Source organism: Pelmatolapia mariae, linkage group LG15 (assembly GCF_036321145.2).
Source record: "Pelmatolapia mariae isolate MD_Pm_ZW linkage group LG15, Pm_UMD_F_2, whole genome shotgun sequence".
Lineage (NCBI taxonomy): Eukaryota > Metazoa > Chordata > Actinopteri > Cichliformes > Cichlidae > Pelmatolapia > Pelmatolapia mariae.
The window spans coordinates 23,051,741-23,071,622 of NC_086240.1; the positions used below are offsets into that span (position 1 = coordinate 23,051,741).

At 38.5% G+C, this 19,882-nt stretch overlaps 1 protein-coding gene across 1 annotated transcript; it reads left to right on the forward strand.

The window, feature by feature from the left end:
• Positions 1 to 3,130: 3,130 nt before the first annotated feature.
• trim54 (tripartite motif containing 54) lies at positions 3,131 to 19,880 on the forward strand. Its single transcript, XM_063494542.1, has 8 exons — positions 3,131 to 3,282; positions 4,004 to 4,182; positions 6,913 to 7,087; positions 10,362 to 10,457; positions 11,310 to 11,543; positions 17,032 to 17,054; positions 19,148 to 19,272; positions 19,548 to 19,880. Exons 1-8 carry the CDS (start codon positions 3,163 to 3,165, stop codon positions 19,613 to 19,615), a joined length of 1,020 nt encoding a protein of 339 aa, XP_063350612.1. The 5' UTR covers positions 3,131 to 3,162; the 3' UTR covers positions 19,616 to 19,880.
• The last annotated feature ends 2 nt before the right edge of the window (positions 19,881 to 19,882 follow it).

The window sequence follows — 19,882 nt, forward strand, 5'->3', positions numbered from 1 at the left end:
CTTGTTTCTGAGTGAAACCGTCTGCAGACTTGAAGGTCATTTGATTTCATGTCATAGTTGTTTTTAATCCATAATAACATCCAAAAGTGAAACGGAGCACTTCATTTTCATTTATTGCAACGTCGTTAGAGTTTAAGCATGATGGTGAGCACTCAAAGTGATACTGTTTAGTTTTTTTAAACACCATAAAACAGCAAAATGATTTTTTTAAAATTCTTACTATTAGGCGACATGTTTTATGAAAGGATTTAACAGAATTGCTTACCCTGATGTTTGACGCTAACATGTCAGCATGCACTGTTTGTTAAAATAACCACTGGCGTATGCTAAAAACAATTAGCTTGGAGCTAATTTCTTTTTGTGGATAAGCTGAGTGGTTGAAAAAAAATGTTGCATTCATCTTTATTAAGAAGGAGAAATTTAAAAGAAAGTGAACAAATTTGGATAAAGACATTTTTGGATGAAACTGGGGATTGATAAATAGGAGAGCTGACTGTTGTGGTTCCCTGTGGACCACATGTAAAATTTATTATAGAAACCAAATAAAACAACAGGATTTTCTAACTTCTAGTGTGTAACTTTGTCTTATATTTGTGCTTGCTTAGTAAATTATGTCAAGGGTTACACTTTTAGTTTTTTAGCACCACTTAAGAAAATAAGATGCATAAAGCTACTTTCAGCTTGCTCCCTGGCCACAAGGGGTCGCCACAGCAGGTCGCTTCACGATTTGTGATTATTAAGTTATATTGGCTTTTGTTGTTGTTGTTGTTGTTGTTGTGGTGGGTTTTTTTCAGGCTCTTCCCGATGCAGTAAATTTAAAATAATACTTGCAAAAAAAATGGTGATAATTGAAAATACAGAAAAAAGAAGTAATTGAACCATTAGTGAATAATAAAGAGCAATTCATTGTCATCAGAGCCATCAATAGATAATGAAACAGCTGCAAACAGTACCAAGAGAATAGCATATGTGGGGGTGCTGGTGTTGACAACCATTATCACATTAATAAACACTAAAGAAAAGCTTATATGGCAAGTGAATGAGAGCCCAGTTGCATTTGGTGTTCGTAAGGGTGCAGGATGGGTTTTCTTTTTATTTATTTTTTTAATAAATAAAAAGTTTGTTGACAGGAAGGTAATCACAGAACAGTAACACGGAGGTCTTCAACTTGAATCCCTGTGTTTGTATGTTTGGCTCACTCTGCAGCAGCCCTCCACTCCGGACTATTAATAGTCCCGTTAGCCCATTAGCAGCTTAGTCCTGCCGACTCCATTCTGTTGATTAGCAAATACTTCAGGGTTTTTGTTTTTTTTGTTTGTTATTTTTTGTCTGTCCCTGGGAACAGACCTCACTGCTGTATGCTGACAGGTTGAAGGCCACAAAGGGGTCTCTGGGTTACATTGTGAACGAAATCAGGCTTAGATTCTGCATGAGTAATCAATGATAGTTTACCAGGTCAGAGCCTAGCATAAAAGTGATTGTAAAACAGTTAATTCATAGCTACAGTGTCAGACAGTGACAAAAAGAACATGCACAATGTCCCGCCTCAATGTGCAGATAGTATACAGTGAAATAAATACAGATTCAGACTGCTTCATACATTTATAGACTTTACTATTCTTAATTTTAGGCCAGTAGTCAGCTTTCCTCTGCTCTTTAACATGACTGCATTAATAAACTTCACGTCTTTAGTATTTAATATTAATATTCACAACACATTACTTGATTTTTCTGATCACATTTTGCCCTCATATTAGTTCAAATGACTTCAGTGGTCCATAATATGATGTTGCTGTAGTTGTAGTAGTAATCAGTCATAGTCTGTTAAGTTTAAGCCCCAAAAAGAAATTCCTCAGTTGTAGTCACGTCCCTGCTTTGATGTCCAAGCTACTGTATAAATGTGATATAATCTGAGGTTTTCTTGCACATTTGACACAGATATTCAATAAATGTTTTCTCCTGAGACTGAGGGTGCTGAGGGTAAACAGTAGATGGCGTTCTTGAGTCAGTTATCTATTCTCTGACTGATATTTCTGTATTTATAGAGTTTAAATGTCCTGTGAGCCGTTGTTTGTTTGGAGAGAGCCGCTTGGCCAGTGATTCTGTTCAGCTTTTTATTAGGATCTGGTTACTGACAGACTTTTTTTTTTTGCTGCTTCTGCCTCTCATGCTTGAAGACTCAGTTGCACACATTACATTTATATATTTAGTAGAGTGGAAAATGAACATTAAGTTAAGAACCAAACTAAATTTTTAACTTTATTAGAATTTCTTTTAATAGTTTAACCATTTTGGTACATTAAAAAAAAAATAAATGTTGACTTCTTACTGAATTGAATGTCATCAAGAAACGTAAATCAGCCGTGGGAAAAAAATGCTTTAATGTGTTGACTTGTACCCAGCTCATTATTTAGCAAAGCTTTGCTTGTTTTTAGAGGTTTTGATATTAAATATCTTTGATTAAATGATATTTTCACCCAAGTACACACTTTGCTTTGCTCCAAATAAGAAGGAGGCTTGTTGGAAAAATACAGCACAACAAATACTCCAACTTTCTGAGTAATCTCCTGGTGAGAAAGTTGGATGAACAGAGATGTTGCATACTCAGCGTGTTCTGCAGGAACAAACAGACATCTAAGTTGAGTAATGCTTCAAGCTGTTTATGCCAGCATGCTAATCACCTGAAACTTTGCTGTCACAGGATGCATTATGTCACCAGGATCCCCTCTGAAGTATCAGACTTCATAAAAATAGAATAATTTGAACCCAGATACCAAACCCTGCTGTGATCCCCTGCCACGCCCAGACTTTCAGGAACGCAGTTTAGACAGTAACCCAAGTCAGAACAAACTGAGGAGCTAAAAATACCAACAGAGGGACAGGCTGGCTGCTGTGGGCCTGAGGTGTGTGGGAGGGTCTTTACATGGGCTTCAGGCAAGCTGGCTGTGGCATAAAGTGGTGGACAACTGGGGTTAGAAATGGCGCAACAGCTAAGTGGAAAATACTAAAACCAACTAACTTTACAGCCATTTGAGAGTAAAAGGGCGGAGCTTCCTGACGTCTTTGACATCTTCCTCACCACTGGAGGTGATGAGCTTTGCTCTCAGCTTTAAGCACCCGACAGCAGGCAGCTCTGGGCCTGGTGCTGGAAGCGGAGCAACCATGGAGAATCTGGAAAAGCAGCTGATCTGCCCCGTCTGCCTGGAGATGTTCTCCAAACCTGTGGTCATCCTGCCCTGTCAGCACAACCTCTGCCGCAAGTGTGCCAATGACATCTTCCAGGTGAGACTAAAAGAAAACAAGAGAAGACCTTCCGGGTTCTTCAGTATTCAGCGATTACACTGTTAGTTTTAAAGGTTTTAGATGGCGTTCCCCTTTATCTACACTCATCCTCAGAGTCTGCAGCGAGCTTAGATTCACAGCTACTATGTGATTGAGTGAAAACCCAAACAGACAGTATTTATTTTGTTCTAGTCCACTTCCATGTTAGCAGATAGTATCTGTATATTAAATACGCTTTTGAAATTTAGAAATCACATTTAGTCATTTATCAACACCAACAGCAACCTAAACTCAGCCTTTTTCTAATGTAAAAATATTTCTTTCTTTTAGCTGTTTCTTTACATCATATTTTATATGCAAATACATTTTTATTTTGACCTACAAAATGTAATTTAGGGGCACAAAACATTGCAGTTAAATGGCCAGATGTCACGACGCACCTAACATCTGGCTCATGGAAAGTGGATCTGTGGCTGAGCTGAGGCCTTGACTGACAGTGCTGACTCAGGGTGAGTCAGCACCGTCAGTCAAGGCCAAATGTCGCCTGTGGAAAACTGCAGATGTGGGTCACATTTATTGCCATCTGGCTACCGATTCTTCAGTTTAATATAAGTCAAAGCAGAGTCTTCCTCTCTCTACACTGATACTGTGCAACCAAACAGAAATGCACCAGAAAGCAGTCTGAAGCAGTTTGTTGTTTCTTTTCCCCTCTTAAATCCAGTCAGCTAATCCTCTGTGGCATTCCCGCGGTTCCTCCAGTGCGACGGCCAGTGGCGGTCGTTTTCGCTGTCCGTCGTGCCGCCATGAGGTGGTGCTGGACCGCCATGGAGTCTATGGCCTCCAGAGGAACCTGCTGGTGGAGAACATTATCGACATCTATAGACAGCAGGAGTCCTCCAGGTGAATGACCCAGCGAGGGAGGGTTGAAAGAAGGGGTAGTTACCCAGGCAAATGTTTCTTTTAGTGAACTTTTTAAGTCATCACATGTACATATTTGAGGGTCTTCAGGGGCACACTAGCATTGTAGTGATGCTGTGCCTCTTAATTAATGAAGTCTAAGCAGAGTTAGACTTTTTCTGTTTGTTTTTTTGTTTTGCAAATACCAGATACAATGGTATGGTGGAGATAAAATACCCAGTTTGAGACAGTTTTTTCTGCTCTTGCTTCTGTATGACGTCAATGAGAGGGTACTAATAATGCGCTCATTTCAGGCCCAGACTCAGTGGCTGGAATTACAGAAGCCCCACCCACCTACTAGTCAACCTTCTATTTGCAAGAGCCGACCAATCAGGAAAGGGTTGTTTTGAAGGGAGAGAATCTGAAACAGCTTGTTCAGTCTTTGAATGCACCTTTCCAATAATATTTGTTAGTTGTATTAAACCAAAATCAAGTAATTGTACCATTGGACACCCAAGACAACCTCTGTTTTTATTTTTTCTTGTTACTATGGGACTCACCTTCCTGTGTCTTCCTCAGAAACATTTATCTCATTAAACCAATCCTGATTCACTACTAACTGCCACGTCCAATCCGGGTAAACTTACAAAAGTTAATCAGGGCAAGTTCATCCAAATAATTATGTAACGAGATTAAAACACATCTAAATAATCAGAAGAATCATTAAATTAAACATTATACTGATTGTAAATCTTGAAATTCTTCGTTCATCGTTTAAAAACACTAACATGTTTATTGAGTGTGCACTTAGCTGTAGTAATGAGTGACTGCCTGCAGAGAGCAGCATCATATTTTATTACAGCAGGTTTGTGGGTTTGCATGTTTGTCAGCAGAGCAGAGGTGATGTATGCATATACTGTATGTTGTGTTCTTGTTCATTGTGGCTGATATAAAGTATATTTAGCAGTAACGACAAAGCCATACGTGCTTACATAATCAACATAATCATAATCACACAAGTCACTCAGTTTGAAGTACAGACTAAAATATGTTAGCCAGACTTGAGACACGTGTCGGTTTTATATTTTATTGTATTTTCTTTATTGCTGTATTAATACATTTTGATGCACAGGTTGATGATCACAGGAGAATGATGTGTTGTGTGCACAAGGAAACATGTTGGAAATATGAAGAGTAACGAGAAACGACTGATGCTTTCGCTGTAGTAACAGATTGTTACAGATTGTTGCAGGTAACACATTCGATTTTTAATAATAGGTAGACAGAAAGATGTTTAATGTTTAGATTTTTGCTGAAGAAACCCAAATTCTGAACCAGATCTAAAAGTAGAGTCGTTTTTAATAAGTGTATCAACTAGAATCAGTTATCAAATATTTCCCCAGCATGACTCATGTGGAACCTGATACAGTAACTGTTCCACCTGAGTATAACCAATACCCGAGCACTGTAGAAATGATAGTATGACAGTTGTTTCCACATGCATGCACTTTGTATAAAAAGTAAGGCATTTCAAGCAGAAGCCTCTTTAGTACATCTGCTCTCCACACTTACCACAACAGATCATCCTCAGTGTAAATTTGTCTCTTCCTCTCAGAATAGAAGCTGAATGAGTCAGTGATAAAAAAGAAGAGCGACAGTAGGGCAGGAGTCCCCTCTTTATCCGTGTGGGTTAAAATAGATGTGATTGTTCACACGGATGTTCACAAATCTTTTGTAACTTGTGGTTTTCTCATAATTTTTTCACATGTGAAAAATATTATCATAACTTAATCATCGTTTCTGTCAGAGATGCCTGCGTCAGAGTACAAAGGACAGTTTATTTCATGAAATTTAGCTGTTGTTTCTCGGAAGCTACGTGGCGCCAGAGTTATCCATGTCCGAGTCAGCTTCTTTTTTTTTTTAAATGAAATGTCTGGCAGTGATCAATCTGGGAGGAGAATGATGTCAAATCACACGCACAAAAATAAAGGAGACAGCAATGATAATGACCTTTATATGCATACACTATTCTTGTATATATTAAAGCTATAATAAAGGAAACCAGCTGAGCTGTAAGTGAGCAGTGACATTCCTGATTTGCAGGTGGCAAAGGGACAGCTGCCACCTCTGCCAAAATCTTTATGCAGTTCTTCCATCATCCACTGACGTCAAAGTACGTCAGTGATAACAGAAGTAAACTAAGCTGCTTCAACAATACAGACAATGATGCCAAGCCTTGTGCATGCTATGCATGGGAATGAGATTAAAAATTAGCCAAGTTTCCTTTTAGTCACATTTTAAGGGTATTAAAATGATGGCTAACAGCTTATAAAAAAGAGCTACTTTGGATTATTTTGTAAGTGAAACACTGGTTTTCATCTGAACTTTCTATGTGATTTAAGGAGTACTGTGCAACTGCCCTTGTAGCTATAGGCTGCTGCAGGCTATCTGCAGGGGTGGGATGTTAAATTTAAGACATTTTTTACAACCTTATTTATATTTACTGTAATGGAGTTTAAGACATTTTAATTACAGGCTGCTCTAAGTTAAAGATTGACTTAAAATATACTTTTTTCACTGTTAATATGTTAAGGTAAATATTAAAACTGACTACAAATGGGTGTGATATTGACAGAAACCTGTTATATAAACCTACCAGGCTTTTATGTCCACATCCAAATTTCCCTGGAGCAATCCTTACATTAAACATGATAATTTTTTTGTATCTTGCAGACTTGTTAGCATGAAACCAGAGCAGCAGCAGCTCATGTGTGAAGAACATGAAGACGAGAAGATCAACATCTACTGTTTGTCCTGCCAGACGCCGACCTGCTCCATGTGCAAAGTGTTCGGACAGCACAGAGACTGTGACGTGGCTCCGCTCGGCACCGTCTACATGAGACAGAAGGTGAAGGACGGTTACAGCATACAGTTTCTACTTCACGCCACTTCACGCCTGACTAAACCAAGTTGTTTTCGCTCTCTTACCTCTCCTTTTAACCAGTCTTTATTCTAACTGGCCGACCCTTGTAAACAGAAGGTTTAAACAACAGGTGGGTGATGCTCGTATATTATAAATATCATGAAAAATGACATTATAGAGCAAAGAGTAGGAAAAATACTGTTTAAACAGTCTGAATAGATCCACTTTAAACTCGCTCATAGCACATCACTGACAATTAAACACTACTGGACATTCCAATCTCCGGTTGCCTAGGTAACCCTTTGATGTGTTTACCACACTGTCACATTTCACATGATGTATTTCACTGTTGCATCAGTCGCTTGCTTAAAAGTTTGGAAAGTTTAAGTCTGGATCTGCGCACTTGTTTCTGCAGCAGTTATTTTACATAAAGTTGACTGTCACCGATGTCATTGACTTTCTGTGGTCACAAAATCTATAGAGACATGCCAATATGTCGTATCACTTATGCCTTCAATACTTTACTAATTCACTGCCCGCACACGTTGAAATTTATATTAAAACATAAAGCGCTCTAAATGAATCCCCTCAGCATCACCTCTACAAAACTTATAAAATGAATCATGATAAAATAGAACTGAAGTCAACCAATGTGTATCAATGAAGAAGCAAGCAGCTCAGGGTGGAGAGGATGGCAGCCAGCTTAAGAAAATAATTAAATGAGCTAATTACAATTTACACATTATCTAAATATGAAGTTAGACATATGAACATCACAGATAATCCAGTCAGCTTTCAAAATAAAACACTGCTTGCTGTTATAAATGCTCCATGTTTGTTTTCCCAGGGTTCATTTGTGATTCTCACCCCTTATTTCCATCTCATACTTTAAATGAGCCCAGCCCAATTCACATTTACACCCTCAAATCAACTTCTTTTACCTTCATTTAATTTTATTTTCAGCTTAGTTGCAGAGAGCCCTGCTCCGAGAGCTTTGGCTTGTTTAAAGGTCAAATCACCACAGAGTTGGTAAAATAGTCTCTACCATGAAAAATACAGGTAGGTGTGTTCTTACGACGACCTTTATCTTCCAGCATTTTTTATCTTATTTCTATTTTTACATTTTTCCTCTTCCTCCTCGAGCAAGGTGGAAACCAATTAATGACTAAAAAGAGAAACACAGCAACTGTTAGGATGTGAAAATTTAAGACATTTTTTAACCTCAATTTTGATTATTCTGATCAAACTTAAGACCTTACATTATAAATGACTTTGTGTTTATGATGCAGCTAAAACGAGACCAAGAGCTGACTGATCGAATACCCAGAGCACACGAACAGCATACATGTAACCACTAAAATCAAGGCTTCAGTACATGTACATGATCATCTGTCCATCTAAACATCAGTGTCATTGCTCTGTGCACAGAATAAAAGTGCAACTTCTGTTTTTCAACACACAAAGTCACACAAAGACAAAGTGCAGCAGTTTTGTCATGCAGATGGCAGCAGCAGCAGCGTCCGGCATGTTATCGAGCAGTTGGCTTTGTTGACATTTCAGTGCCGGCCTCTCCATCTCTCACTCTGCATCTGATTCACTCATCTGAAATTTAGATGAGGCTCCTGAAAGTTGTTGATTCCCCATCTTTGTGCAATCTGAAAAACGAAAAAGTTTGGTGATCTCATTTGGCCGGCACAGAAGCGAGAGTGTTTGTTACACGAGCAGCTCATCAAATCGCACTCTAACTGTAAAGTGGCTGTAAAAGACTATAAAAATATGCATGATGTCATAAGATACTCTAAACAGATGCATGTTGATGACTCATGTTGTTGTTGTGCTTGCTGGTGGTGGCGGTTACTAATGAGAAAGTACTCGTCCTGCGGAGCAATCCTGCGATTACTATGAGAGAGGTTTGAGTTAAAGTCAGCATCTGCGAGAATGATAAGACACTGAGCAGTCGACTGTCAGATTTTCTTGTAGGTGGAATTTATTTCTATTTTTTGTCCCAAGCAAAAGTTGAAACTGTCTTTGCAGTCCAAAGAGAAGTAGTTTAAATAAAAAAAAAAAACAAGGAAAATAGTGAAAAGCTCAAAGTAATCACGGACCTCTGATCAGAATTAAAGGATTGAAACCAACCATATCTGAACAAAAGTGCGTTTTTCCAAAACACAAATCACACACAGACTGTTAAATATGAATAACATTTTTAAAAAATACATTATATTTAAGAAAAATAGCGGTACTGAAGTGTTTTACTTTAACATATAATCATAGAGGCAGGAAAAAAAAGGCTGAATTTTATTTTAAAAAATTGAACTGGGGCTCCGACAGTATTTTATCAGCTTATAATGTCACCGTGAATACAACAGAGTGCCTCTCAGTTAAGAATACCAGAATAACAGTGACGCAGTAGCTCATCTGGCTCATGGCTCGTCATAATTCACAGGTTACTGTAAAGTGTGAAGTACAGAAAGAACATGATGTTTTCTCGTCACTGGCTTGCTGTATCGTGGGAATTAAAATTCACTGAGAATGAAAAAATGTGACCTTGACATTAAGCAGAGTTTGGGTGAAGACCTTTGAGGTGATTGCCAATGTTTGTAAGTTTTACTAAATTCTGAGCAACACTGTAGGAAGAGTAGCAATTCTTATGAATTGTGAATGTCCATGAAACATCTCACCACTGTGTAAGATCATTGCAGCTTTGGTAGGATGTACTAAAATATAATGTCAAATATTTAAAAAAATATGTAGGGAAATGTCTAAAAAGTCATTTTAAAGATCTACTCGGGTAGATGGCTCCATATCTGAGGAGCCTCAAGAGCAAACATTAGATAAAGCTTAAAAATCCCTCCTGAAACACATGTTGGGTCATTAAAGTCTGGGTAATGGGCTCACTTTTTCTGCATTATGATGAATTTAACACTTATTGATTCATTTTAGTTGGTATCTGTTAAAAGATGATTGCAGTAGTCTAACTGAAAGGAAATAAAATAATTTATAACTGTTTCAGTGTCTTAATAATTTGAATATGTCTTGTGTAGCTCTTCTTGGACTTGGGCTGGATGACATTTATTTGTTTATTCACTGGTAAGAAATAGCAGACATTTTCCTGACAGCTTATTTCGTTGCTGACGGATATGATGTTATCAAAGCTGATGATTTCAAACACATTAGGTTTGTTTTTGTAATATTTTTTCCATGTTAACTTTAAGTTTCCATATTTAACTGATGTCGGTGATGCTCTGAATGTTTGCAGACGGAGCTGAGTGACGGCATTGCGATCTTGGTGGCCAGTAATGACAACGTCCAGGCAGTCATCTCTCAGATGGAAGCAATCTGCTGCACCATAGAGGTTAGACATGAACACATGAGGCGCAAAGGATGCGATTTCATGTCTAAATCCAGCCGCTTTACCTATACGAGGATATAAGGGTCGCTGAAGAAAACACAATGAAAGGGCTGAGTTAGTAGGGTAAAATACTGAGAATTAAAACGTGAAAGTTTTGGGATTAAACTCATAAATTTGTGAGAAGAAAAACTGTTAAATGTAAGAAAGAAATTATATATTTATGAGGAAAAACTAATTTATTAGAAATATGCAAAAATACAAATACAAGTTACAAGACAATGAAAGTTATATGAATGAAATTAACATAAAACAACTCGAATCAGTTACTGAAGAAAGATCATCACCACATTATGTGATCCCTGTTTTGTTTTTGTCCCTGCTGCATTTGTTGTTTCCTCTAATTTCCCCCTCATTGTTAGTCTGTACTGCCTTAAAAAACATAATTTAATTGTTTTAAGGATAATTATTTCCTTAAAGAGGCAAACAGTAATCAGTAGATGAAATCAGTCTATCCTGGATCAAATTTAGCTAATGCAAAATGTGGTGTGATAACATGAATTTCTGCAATAAACTGAAATTGATTTCTCAGTTACAAAAAAGGGCTGAAAAGTCATTAAGTTGCTGTGACTGAGGCTAGGCACACAGACTAGCTGTGTTGTGGTTTCTGTAATTTAGTTTTTGCATCTTAAAGGAAAGACACACTGGTTTGGGTGACATCGTGGTGGCTTCATCCATGTTTAATAATTAGTACTGGAAACAATGATGGTGAAGTTTAAGTGGGACTGATGAATAATATTAGATATCTGACACTGTTAGTTAGAAAATGACTAACACTGTCACGCCATCATTCTTTAGGAAAACGGCCAGCGGCAGAGAGAACACCTGAGCGGCCACTTTGAACGTTTGGTGGCCATCTTGGAGGAGCGGAAGCAGGAGCTGGTGGGTCTCATCACCAAAGAACAGGACGAAAAGCTCAAACATGTTCAGTCGCTCATCCGTCAGCACAGCGATCACCTGGAGGTGGGCGTCACGCTGGTCGAGTCAGGCATACAGTCCATGGAGGAGCCACACATGCCTCTGTTTATACAGGTGGGAAAAAACTGCAGTTTCACAGAAAGATTCCTTGTGTTTCCAGACTTGATCAAATATGACTCTACAGTGTTTCTCTCACAGTATACCTCATAATTTGGCAAATGTGAGGTGTGTGTCTAAACCATTACATTTAAAGATATATACATCTTTGAAACATAAGGTGAACAGCCTAAAATCAAATTTCTGCATCGTTACAAAGAAATTCTTCTGTTGTAAATCAAAGTAAGGCATCAGCACGGCTCCTCGTCTTTCCCATTGCTTCGGTATCGTTCGACAGGACGTGGTTATTGTTCCTCTTTTCAGTAGGAGGCTGTAAACCTAACCGTGATTCAAACCTCTGGCTCAGATGAAATGAACAGCTCACACAATAAGCCTCATTATGCAATCCATTCTTAACGACTTGTAATGTCACACTTCCTGGTGCAAAATACAAAAAAGAGTCCAGAAATTTCTGCCTCCAATTTTTACACTTCTAAGTCTTCAAGCAAGAGATTGATTCATTGATTCGTTATTGTATTTTTTTTTTATTGAATATTATTAAGTGGGCCAAAGATTTCTGCTGGAAAAGGGACCAGCAGTGTGGACAGACCTCCGGGGTCCAGGCCCACTCTATAAGTCGCTGTACTTCTTCACTTCAATTATAATGTGCACTAATTCATACAATTTGGTAATGGAAAACTTAAAACACCAATTTCACCGATGAGGTAATGGGTTTGCAAAAGTTGAGTGCTTCTGTAGCGATCGTGGTAACCAACATGAGGGAGGAGGACACTGAGTGGACGGGCTTGTGCTGGCCAGATTTGTGGAAGTACTCCTTTCAAAGTGTCTCTTTGAAATTAAATAAAAGGTCATTTATCAGCTTGTCAGACTAGTTTTAAAGCTTTATGCTCCTTGAAAATTTGCAAAACAAATAGAAATGTGTTGTGCTAGTGTGTGATGAGTTCACTGATCCACTTCTACTTCCAGAGAAAATGCCTCCATTGCCTTCATTTTTGGATACATTTCTCTATGATTATACTAGCGCGCTATACATATATGTTTGTAAATATGCATTGCATTTATTTAATTATGTTTTTGAGAATAGCAAAGTGGATTGAGTCGAATGCCTCTCCATGAAAGTTGGTTGCTGGTCCAGTTTGCACGCTATGCTGGTATCTAGTTCATGATGAAAATTTTTACAATTTACTAAATTTTTACTATAAATTTTTACGCTCCAATTTGAATGTACTAAAATCATTACTGCAATTTTTTTGTCCCATTTAGAGTCAAACCTGTACTACATTTAGCTTCTTTTTAAACCATTATTTTTTAGCTGTTCCGTTACCAGCAACCCCACTGTCATTACTCTTTGCTGTTTATCACTTTCAGATGTCTGTGTCTAACTACCTGAAGTGTTCGTTAATTACTTTGAGCTTTTCCATCCTAATCTATTTATATTGACGATTCATCCAATATTTATAGCTAAGTCAACATGTTATCTGCTACTTCAGAGATCTATTTCAAACATCTATTTTATTGATTAGCACCAGCAAACCCTTTATTACTTTTAGCCCATCATTAAAGCCTTTAAATTTAGCCAACAGGTAATTCCAGCCAAACAGTAATTACTGTTCATTTGTTTTCCAACCACTTGGCTGCCCTTTTAATGCCTTTTCTTTAAATACGTTTCTAGGATTTGTTCCCATAATTACAGTAAATACAAGAACAAATAATTACCGGAAATGGGAAAAAAAACTCGTATCAAGTCTGCATAATGCGCTAAAGTATGCCTGAAAGATGGTCAGAGTGTTATTTACCATCAAGAAAGACTGAATATAAATGTTTTATTTTTATATTTAAATTATAATTCCTGTTTTTAGCTGACAGCTTAATTCATTTTTCCACATCAGCCTCCAGGCTTCCTTAAATAACTCCCTGCTCGATAACACCTGGCCCTCTTTTAATTATGTTAAAGCAACCGATGACACAACAGCACCACAGACGGATGTTTAAATCAACAGTTTATTTTGTTATTTATTTATTTAACAGTCTCACCGCACTCTTCACGTGCTCCTCCGCTTTCCCTCTGCTCATCGATAATTTCCCAGGCTCAGCTCTCATTAGACAGGATAATCCATGCTCAGTGGTCCCCGGGCCACTGATGATCAAGAGCTTTATGTACACAGCCGCAGGGCGAGGAGGGAAAGTGGAGGAGCGAGCCCAGCGGGACGCCTCTCCATCGGGCGCTCTGCTTCAACAACACCCCCAAGGACACATGAGTCTCCTCTGGTCCTGAATAGCTTAAAGGCAAACATCATGTCTGACGCTCCCGTGATTAATTCACACTCGTGTAGAGATAATGAGAAGCAGGTCAGCCCCTCAAGTACACCGCATTGATCCACCAATCAATCACATGCTCATACATTTTGATGTATTCCATATGCACATTCAATGTATGGACTTTTAAAACACACTTAATTATGTAGAAAACACACAATAACTAGCTCGGCCTGAGCACGGGGATGCTCAACAAGAATAAATTAAATTAACTGATTTGTTTTCCCGCTGTTTTAATCACTGTGTATCTGTAGGTGTTCTTAAAAATTACTACTTCAGCTGTAGCTCAAATTAATAAGAACCGGGCTGACGGAGCAGCAGCACGGTGTGATGGTGATAATGAAAATAAACACCATGGAGTCACCGCAGGAGACGAGTTTAACTCATGTTGAGGAATCTCAAAATTACTCACGAAGCATCTTTGAACTTGTCATCCTTTGTGACGTGCCCTTGTGTAAGTGGACCAAATTTAACAACAACAGCTGAAGAACATCAAAAATGACCTACAGCTATACATGAGTCACACTTTAGATAAAAAAAAAACAACTTTTATTTATACTGGCATTGCATGCAAACACTCAGTTTGTCCTCATTCTAAAACATGCTCTGAGGATATTTCAATTGATGCACTTTTTGCAGACTGGGTCTGATTTTTCCATTTCCTGTTATTAGTTGTTTTGTTTATGGTTATTATGGGAACTGCTCATTTCCAGCTCTGTATTTTTTCCATTTAAAGTTCAAGGTAATCTTTATTTTACCTGTTAAATAAGTATTGCCTTCTGCATGGAAGGAGCCATTTTACCCACAGTGTTCAATGCCGTCTTCTTGTTATGGCCAGAATAAACAGGTACAACTGAAATTTGTCAACTTTTTCAATTTTGGGTTTTCAACAATAGAAATGAAATGAAAATACTAGTAATGGAACATCCTTTTCAAACAGTTTTTCTTATAACCAAAAAAAAAAAAAAAAAAAAGAAGCAGAAATTAATTTTAACTATTCTTTTAGTGGGATTTATGTTAATCACTCAAGAATTAAACACATCTTTGCTTACGAAATAATCAGAAATATGTATAGATGTCTAACAGGTACTGTAAGGGTAACATACCCTTAACTATATGTAGAGCAGCCACTTCTCTCGGTTCAAGCCAGCTTTCTTCAGATTGGCTGCCCCTCATAAAAAGACGGTTTGAAAAGCGGGTGAGTGGGGTAACTGTGCTCTCAGCCAGAGTGGTGACCACATTACGAGTATCCTCTCTCAGTGACATCATACAGAGCCAGGAGTACAAATAAAACTGTCTGAAAGTGAGTTTTTAAGAGGTGTCTGAAGCCAACGCTTACATACAGTTACCTCGTTATTTGAAACTTTAGCATGTTCAATATGATCATTCATTATTATAACAGTATACGTACACAATAAACAATATACACTTTAAGCTAGCTCCATATTTGGTTTTTGCAGATGTTAACATTGGATGTGCTTCCTGATGCACTGTGTCACTGCCCGGCCAACCAAAAAGTCACACTCTAGCACTCTAGCATTTTTTGGATCAACTTTAGCTTTGATGACAGCACGCAGTCATCAAGGTATTGTTTCAATATATTAAGGCACGGTTACAGCATTTTTCATTTTCCGTCCACAGTGGTGTTAATTTTTAACCAACATCTTGTACTGATGATGCGTAAAGTCTTCTCCAGCACTTGCCAAAGATTCTTAATGGAGCTAGTCTGGACACTGTGGTGGCCAGTCCATATGTGAGAATGATGCCTCATGCACCCTGAATCATCCTTTTAAAATCTGAGCCAAATGAATTCTGGAATTGTCATCTTGAAATACAGCCATGCCATCAGGGGAGAGATAATCCAATCATGGAAAATCCTGGTTCATTCAGTGTATCCATGTAGTCAGTTGACCTCATCTTTAAGAGGTGAGAACTCAGTGGGAGGTTCGTACCTCTTAATTATAGCGTAAGTAGCTCAGGCTGGAGATGCTACTCTTTACTTCAGAAGTTACCTGATGTGGTTTAAAAATCTGATAGTACGCCTCCTCGATGCCTCCTAAATAAGGTGTTTTGAGCAAGTCCTGGAGGAAGACCCTGGGGCAGACCCATAACACACTGGAGAGATTGTCTCAGCTTGCTTGGGAATGCTATGGTTTCCCTCCCAAAGATGGAAGAGCTGGTGGACATAGCCAGAGAGAGGGAGGTCTGTCCCTTATCTAGATCCAGATAGACGACAGAAACATCCCATCCATGATGATTAAATTCTGGCAGAACGGGTAAAAGTGTAACAGGTTGGCATTTTTCAAGAACCCTGCCAAGGGGCAGTGGTCAAATGAGTATTTCAAACCAAACAGAAGCCCTAAAATTTCAATGATGGTGTTTTCAGCTGGACTAAAAGAACAGGCTACTTTGCCTGTTTGTGAATATTTTACCATTACAACACATCAATTCCATAAATCTAGATTTATGCAGATTTGTCAGAATTAATCCAGCTACAACTTTCTCAGTCAGCTGCCTGAATCAGTTTTAACCGCCTGGAAAAAAGTGAATAATAAAGATCATATTCACGCCTTTCACTTTGGACAGAGCACACATGATTAAATACGATGTTGTAAAATGTAGATGGACTAGCGTAAATGTGTTTTCATAAGCTCCAAGTATTAGTATCATTACAGATATTCAGGCTCTTTTATGGAGAAAAAAAAGTTTTATGGCACACTTTGAGGACTGATTAAAACCTGAAATAAGTTCATAAAACCTGAGAGCCGACAGTTGGATGACCCACGTGTCCCTGACCCGATTTTAGGTTGTTACTAAATTCGGCATCTTTACTGCTGATGTCTGCGTCACTGCGTCTCCACGGAGGAAAAAGTGTTTGTCTGCCGGTGCGTTTGTAGGAGAGAGAAAGTCTGAGCCTCAGGTGTCGCTGTTTTATGTTCAGCTCCATCCTCTGCCAGAACAGGTGTTAAAGAAGATAGAGCAAGTGGAAGCAGGTAGTAAACACCATCAGGCCATTCTGGCAGCTGGCAGTGTTAAAAAATCCATGTTTTCATTTAGCACGGTGACGTCTATGACAAATACTTGTGACAGATGTTGTTGGCAGAGATGACTGAAGCACAATGTGATTAACTTTGTCTCTTTCCTCTTTTCTACTTTTCTCCAAAACCAGAGCGCCCAAGCCATACTGGAAAAGTAAGTGCTCGTTGATGAAGCTCTGATTGTGAATGTGACCTTTCCATCCTGCATGTCAAATATTTTACTTTTTACTCTGAGAAGTTTATCTAACCTTAATTTCTAACCCAGCCAGCTTCAGTCTAGATGGAGTCCTGTAAAAAGTGTCTTACAAATACATTTTCATAGGTTTAGGAAAGCTTTCCAACCTTAAGGTGTTCAATCATTTCACTGATATGACCTCCCACATTAAATCACTCAACAATCTATACTGATATGGACCGAGTACTGTGTTAGGAATGAAAGGATGCCGCGTTGTTTGATAGGAATAAAAAAATCATCAATCTACAGAGGGCTGAATTCAAAGACATCTTGAAAATCAAACTGAAAAAAGTCAGTGCTGCCAAAATTCCATTGCAGAAACTCAAGGTGGTACTCAGTAGTTTGTAAGCCCCCCACATGCCTGTATTCCTCCATAGCAGCGTCAAGGCATGCACCTATTGAGACAACGGATGGTGTCCTGGAGGATCTCCTCCTAGATCTGCACCAGGGCATCGTTGAGGTCCTGGACAGTCTGTGGTGCATCCTGGCACCACTGGATGGACTGATGCATGTCCCAGATGTTGACCTAAATCCAATAGAACACATGGGGGACAGTGTCACTTCCGTCATCCTCCAGGAACCAATTGTATGCTTCTGTGACTGCACGAATGTAGGGTCTGACAATGGGTCCAAGGATTTCATCCCGATACCTAAGTGCCGTTGCTTAGCCCGTAGAGGTCTGTGCATCCCTCCATGGATATTCTTCCCCAAAACATCACTGAACCACCACCAGGCTGAACGATGTTATAGGCGGCATAAAGTTCTCCACAGCTTCTCCAGACCCCTTCACGTCTGTCACACATGCTTGAGGTGAACATGCTCCTTTTTTTTTTTTTAAGGAAAACAAACTTTTGTAGCTGAAATGTTTGCGTAAACCTGCTTCTCAAAGGCATCTCCCCTGAAAAAAGCGTTTGCTTTTGCAAAGCACAACAAGAACGACCAATAAAAAGAGCAAAAATGAGCAGAACACAGAGACAGCTCACTTCAAAAATCAATTTATAGTGATTGATACAAAATTAATTGATTTATATATACAGTGTAGATTTTGTACTGTCTTAACCTTCCCCAACAGTCGTTCCCTCTCTGTCAGATATTTGGCCCTTTCATACTAATTACTTGTGGAACAGAAGACCCTGCTTTGGCCACGAGATCGAAACACCAAACAATGCTGCAGTCAGCGAGCAGCCATGCGGGGATACCTGGAGGTCAGCGTGCGTTTGATTTGCTGATAGATCGAGTCACATTTGGCCTTTTACTTGAAATCGGCATCAGTCTCTGAGATGGAAGTCTGCCTGATTAAATACTTAGCGCTGGTTTTATTGATCCAACACTGGCTGCAGATTAGAAGCAATTAAACAAAAATGAGTTTAACACGACTGAGCATGTCTTAGTTTTAATACTGACCTGTATATAAAAGGTGAGGATATCAGTATGCCAGTGCTGATATACTCTGTTATTACAAGCAGCAAGTCTGAGGGATTGTTAAGTGTTCTGATTCTGAATTTCATGAAGAAGTATGTATTGCTCGAGTTTGATGTGAGTTTAAAATGCATAAAAATGAAATTTTATTTTGTGCTAAATACAGAAGCCTTTTATGTTCTTTACTGTTTTGTTGTCGTTTTACTCGTGTGGTATTTACACTTCAAGTAAGAATAATTCATTTAATCTATGACCATTATGATCATTTTCTTAAAAATGTGCAGTTACTTTTTATCTGCAATAAACTCATGAATTGACTTTCTTGCTTTCTGCAATTTCCATGTTAAAACTCAGGTTTACAGTAAGGTAACATTATAAATGTTTTATTGGGTTTGGCTTTTAAAAATAAAGTTTGAAAATAAATTAACACAAAGTACAATGCTTCACTTTTATTGCAGACGTAGCAGTTTAGTCTGATGCAGTGCATCTCTTTACATGAGATTTCAGGTTTTTGTATTTTTTTTTAAAGGGGAACAAACATTTGCAGCTGAAATGTTCGAGCCTTGTTATGAAGTCTCTGCATTTGTTTACAGAATGGCGGCGATGGCGAGAGCCTCGAAGTTGGAGCTTCCAGAGCTCGGTTATGAGAGTATGAGCCACTTCATCATCGATATCGATGACCTCGCTGACACACTGAGAAACATCAGCTTCTGCTGCAGTACGTAGTTAACGTGGTTATATACACATAATTTAAATAGTTGGAAAACAAAACGGATGGATATTAAACTCCCCTTGATTTGTAAGTCATATTTATAAATATGATTTATAAATATGACTTTCTTTGAAATTGCTGAAAAGAAAATCCTCACATGGGCTAAAATCATTGACCTGAGCACATTAAAAACCACACTGAAGTTTCAGCACAAATAAGTTGAGTCTGACGTCACTCTTACTGGTATATGAGGTGACTTCAACCTTTTTTATGTGTTTCAGGTGTGGCGGTTGATGAAGAAGATTTTGAAGAAGTTGAGGAAGATTTGGACTTTGGCTCCAGATTTTAAGACCGAAAGGCAAAGAAGCTGATCATTTTTGACTGACTTCAGTGGAGATTTTTAAAAGTTGTCAGAGATACTGAACGAACAGCCTGGTGATCTGCAATCGATAAACTGGAGTTTTGTTTGGCCAAGGCTGTAGAGTGTGTGCGATTTTGGTATTGAAAGTGTCAGATTCCTCACAGTAGTTATTCCGCTTCTAGTTCTTGTCCATCAGTCGTAGAAGAACAAAGTTTGCAGAAATATAATCGCGTTTTCACAATCAGGCTTTACATG

What these genes read in the sequence shown, in the direction of transcription:
- trim54 (XM_063494542.1), top strand. Translation starts at nt 3,163, where the DNA reads ATGGAGAATCTGGAAAAGCAGCTGATCTGCCCCGTCTGCCTGGAGATG. An exon ending in AGACAGCAGGAGTCCTCCAG is followed by an intron (nt 4,183 to 6,912) that starts GTGAATGACCCA and finishes TGTATCTTGCAG; the next exon opens with ACTTGTTAGCATGAAACCAG. An exon ending in GCCCAAGCCATACTGGAAAA is followed by an intron (nt 17,055 to 19,147) that starts GTAAGTGCTCGT and finishes ATTTGTTTACAG; the next exon opens with AATGGCGGCGATGGCGAGAG.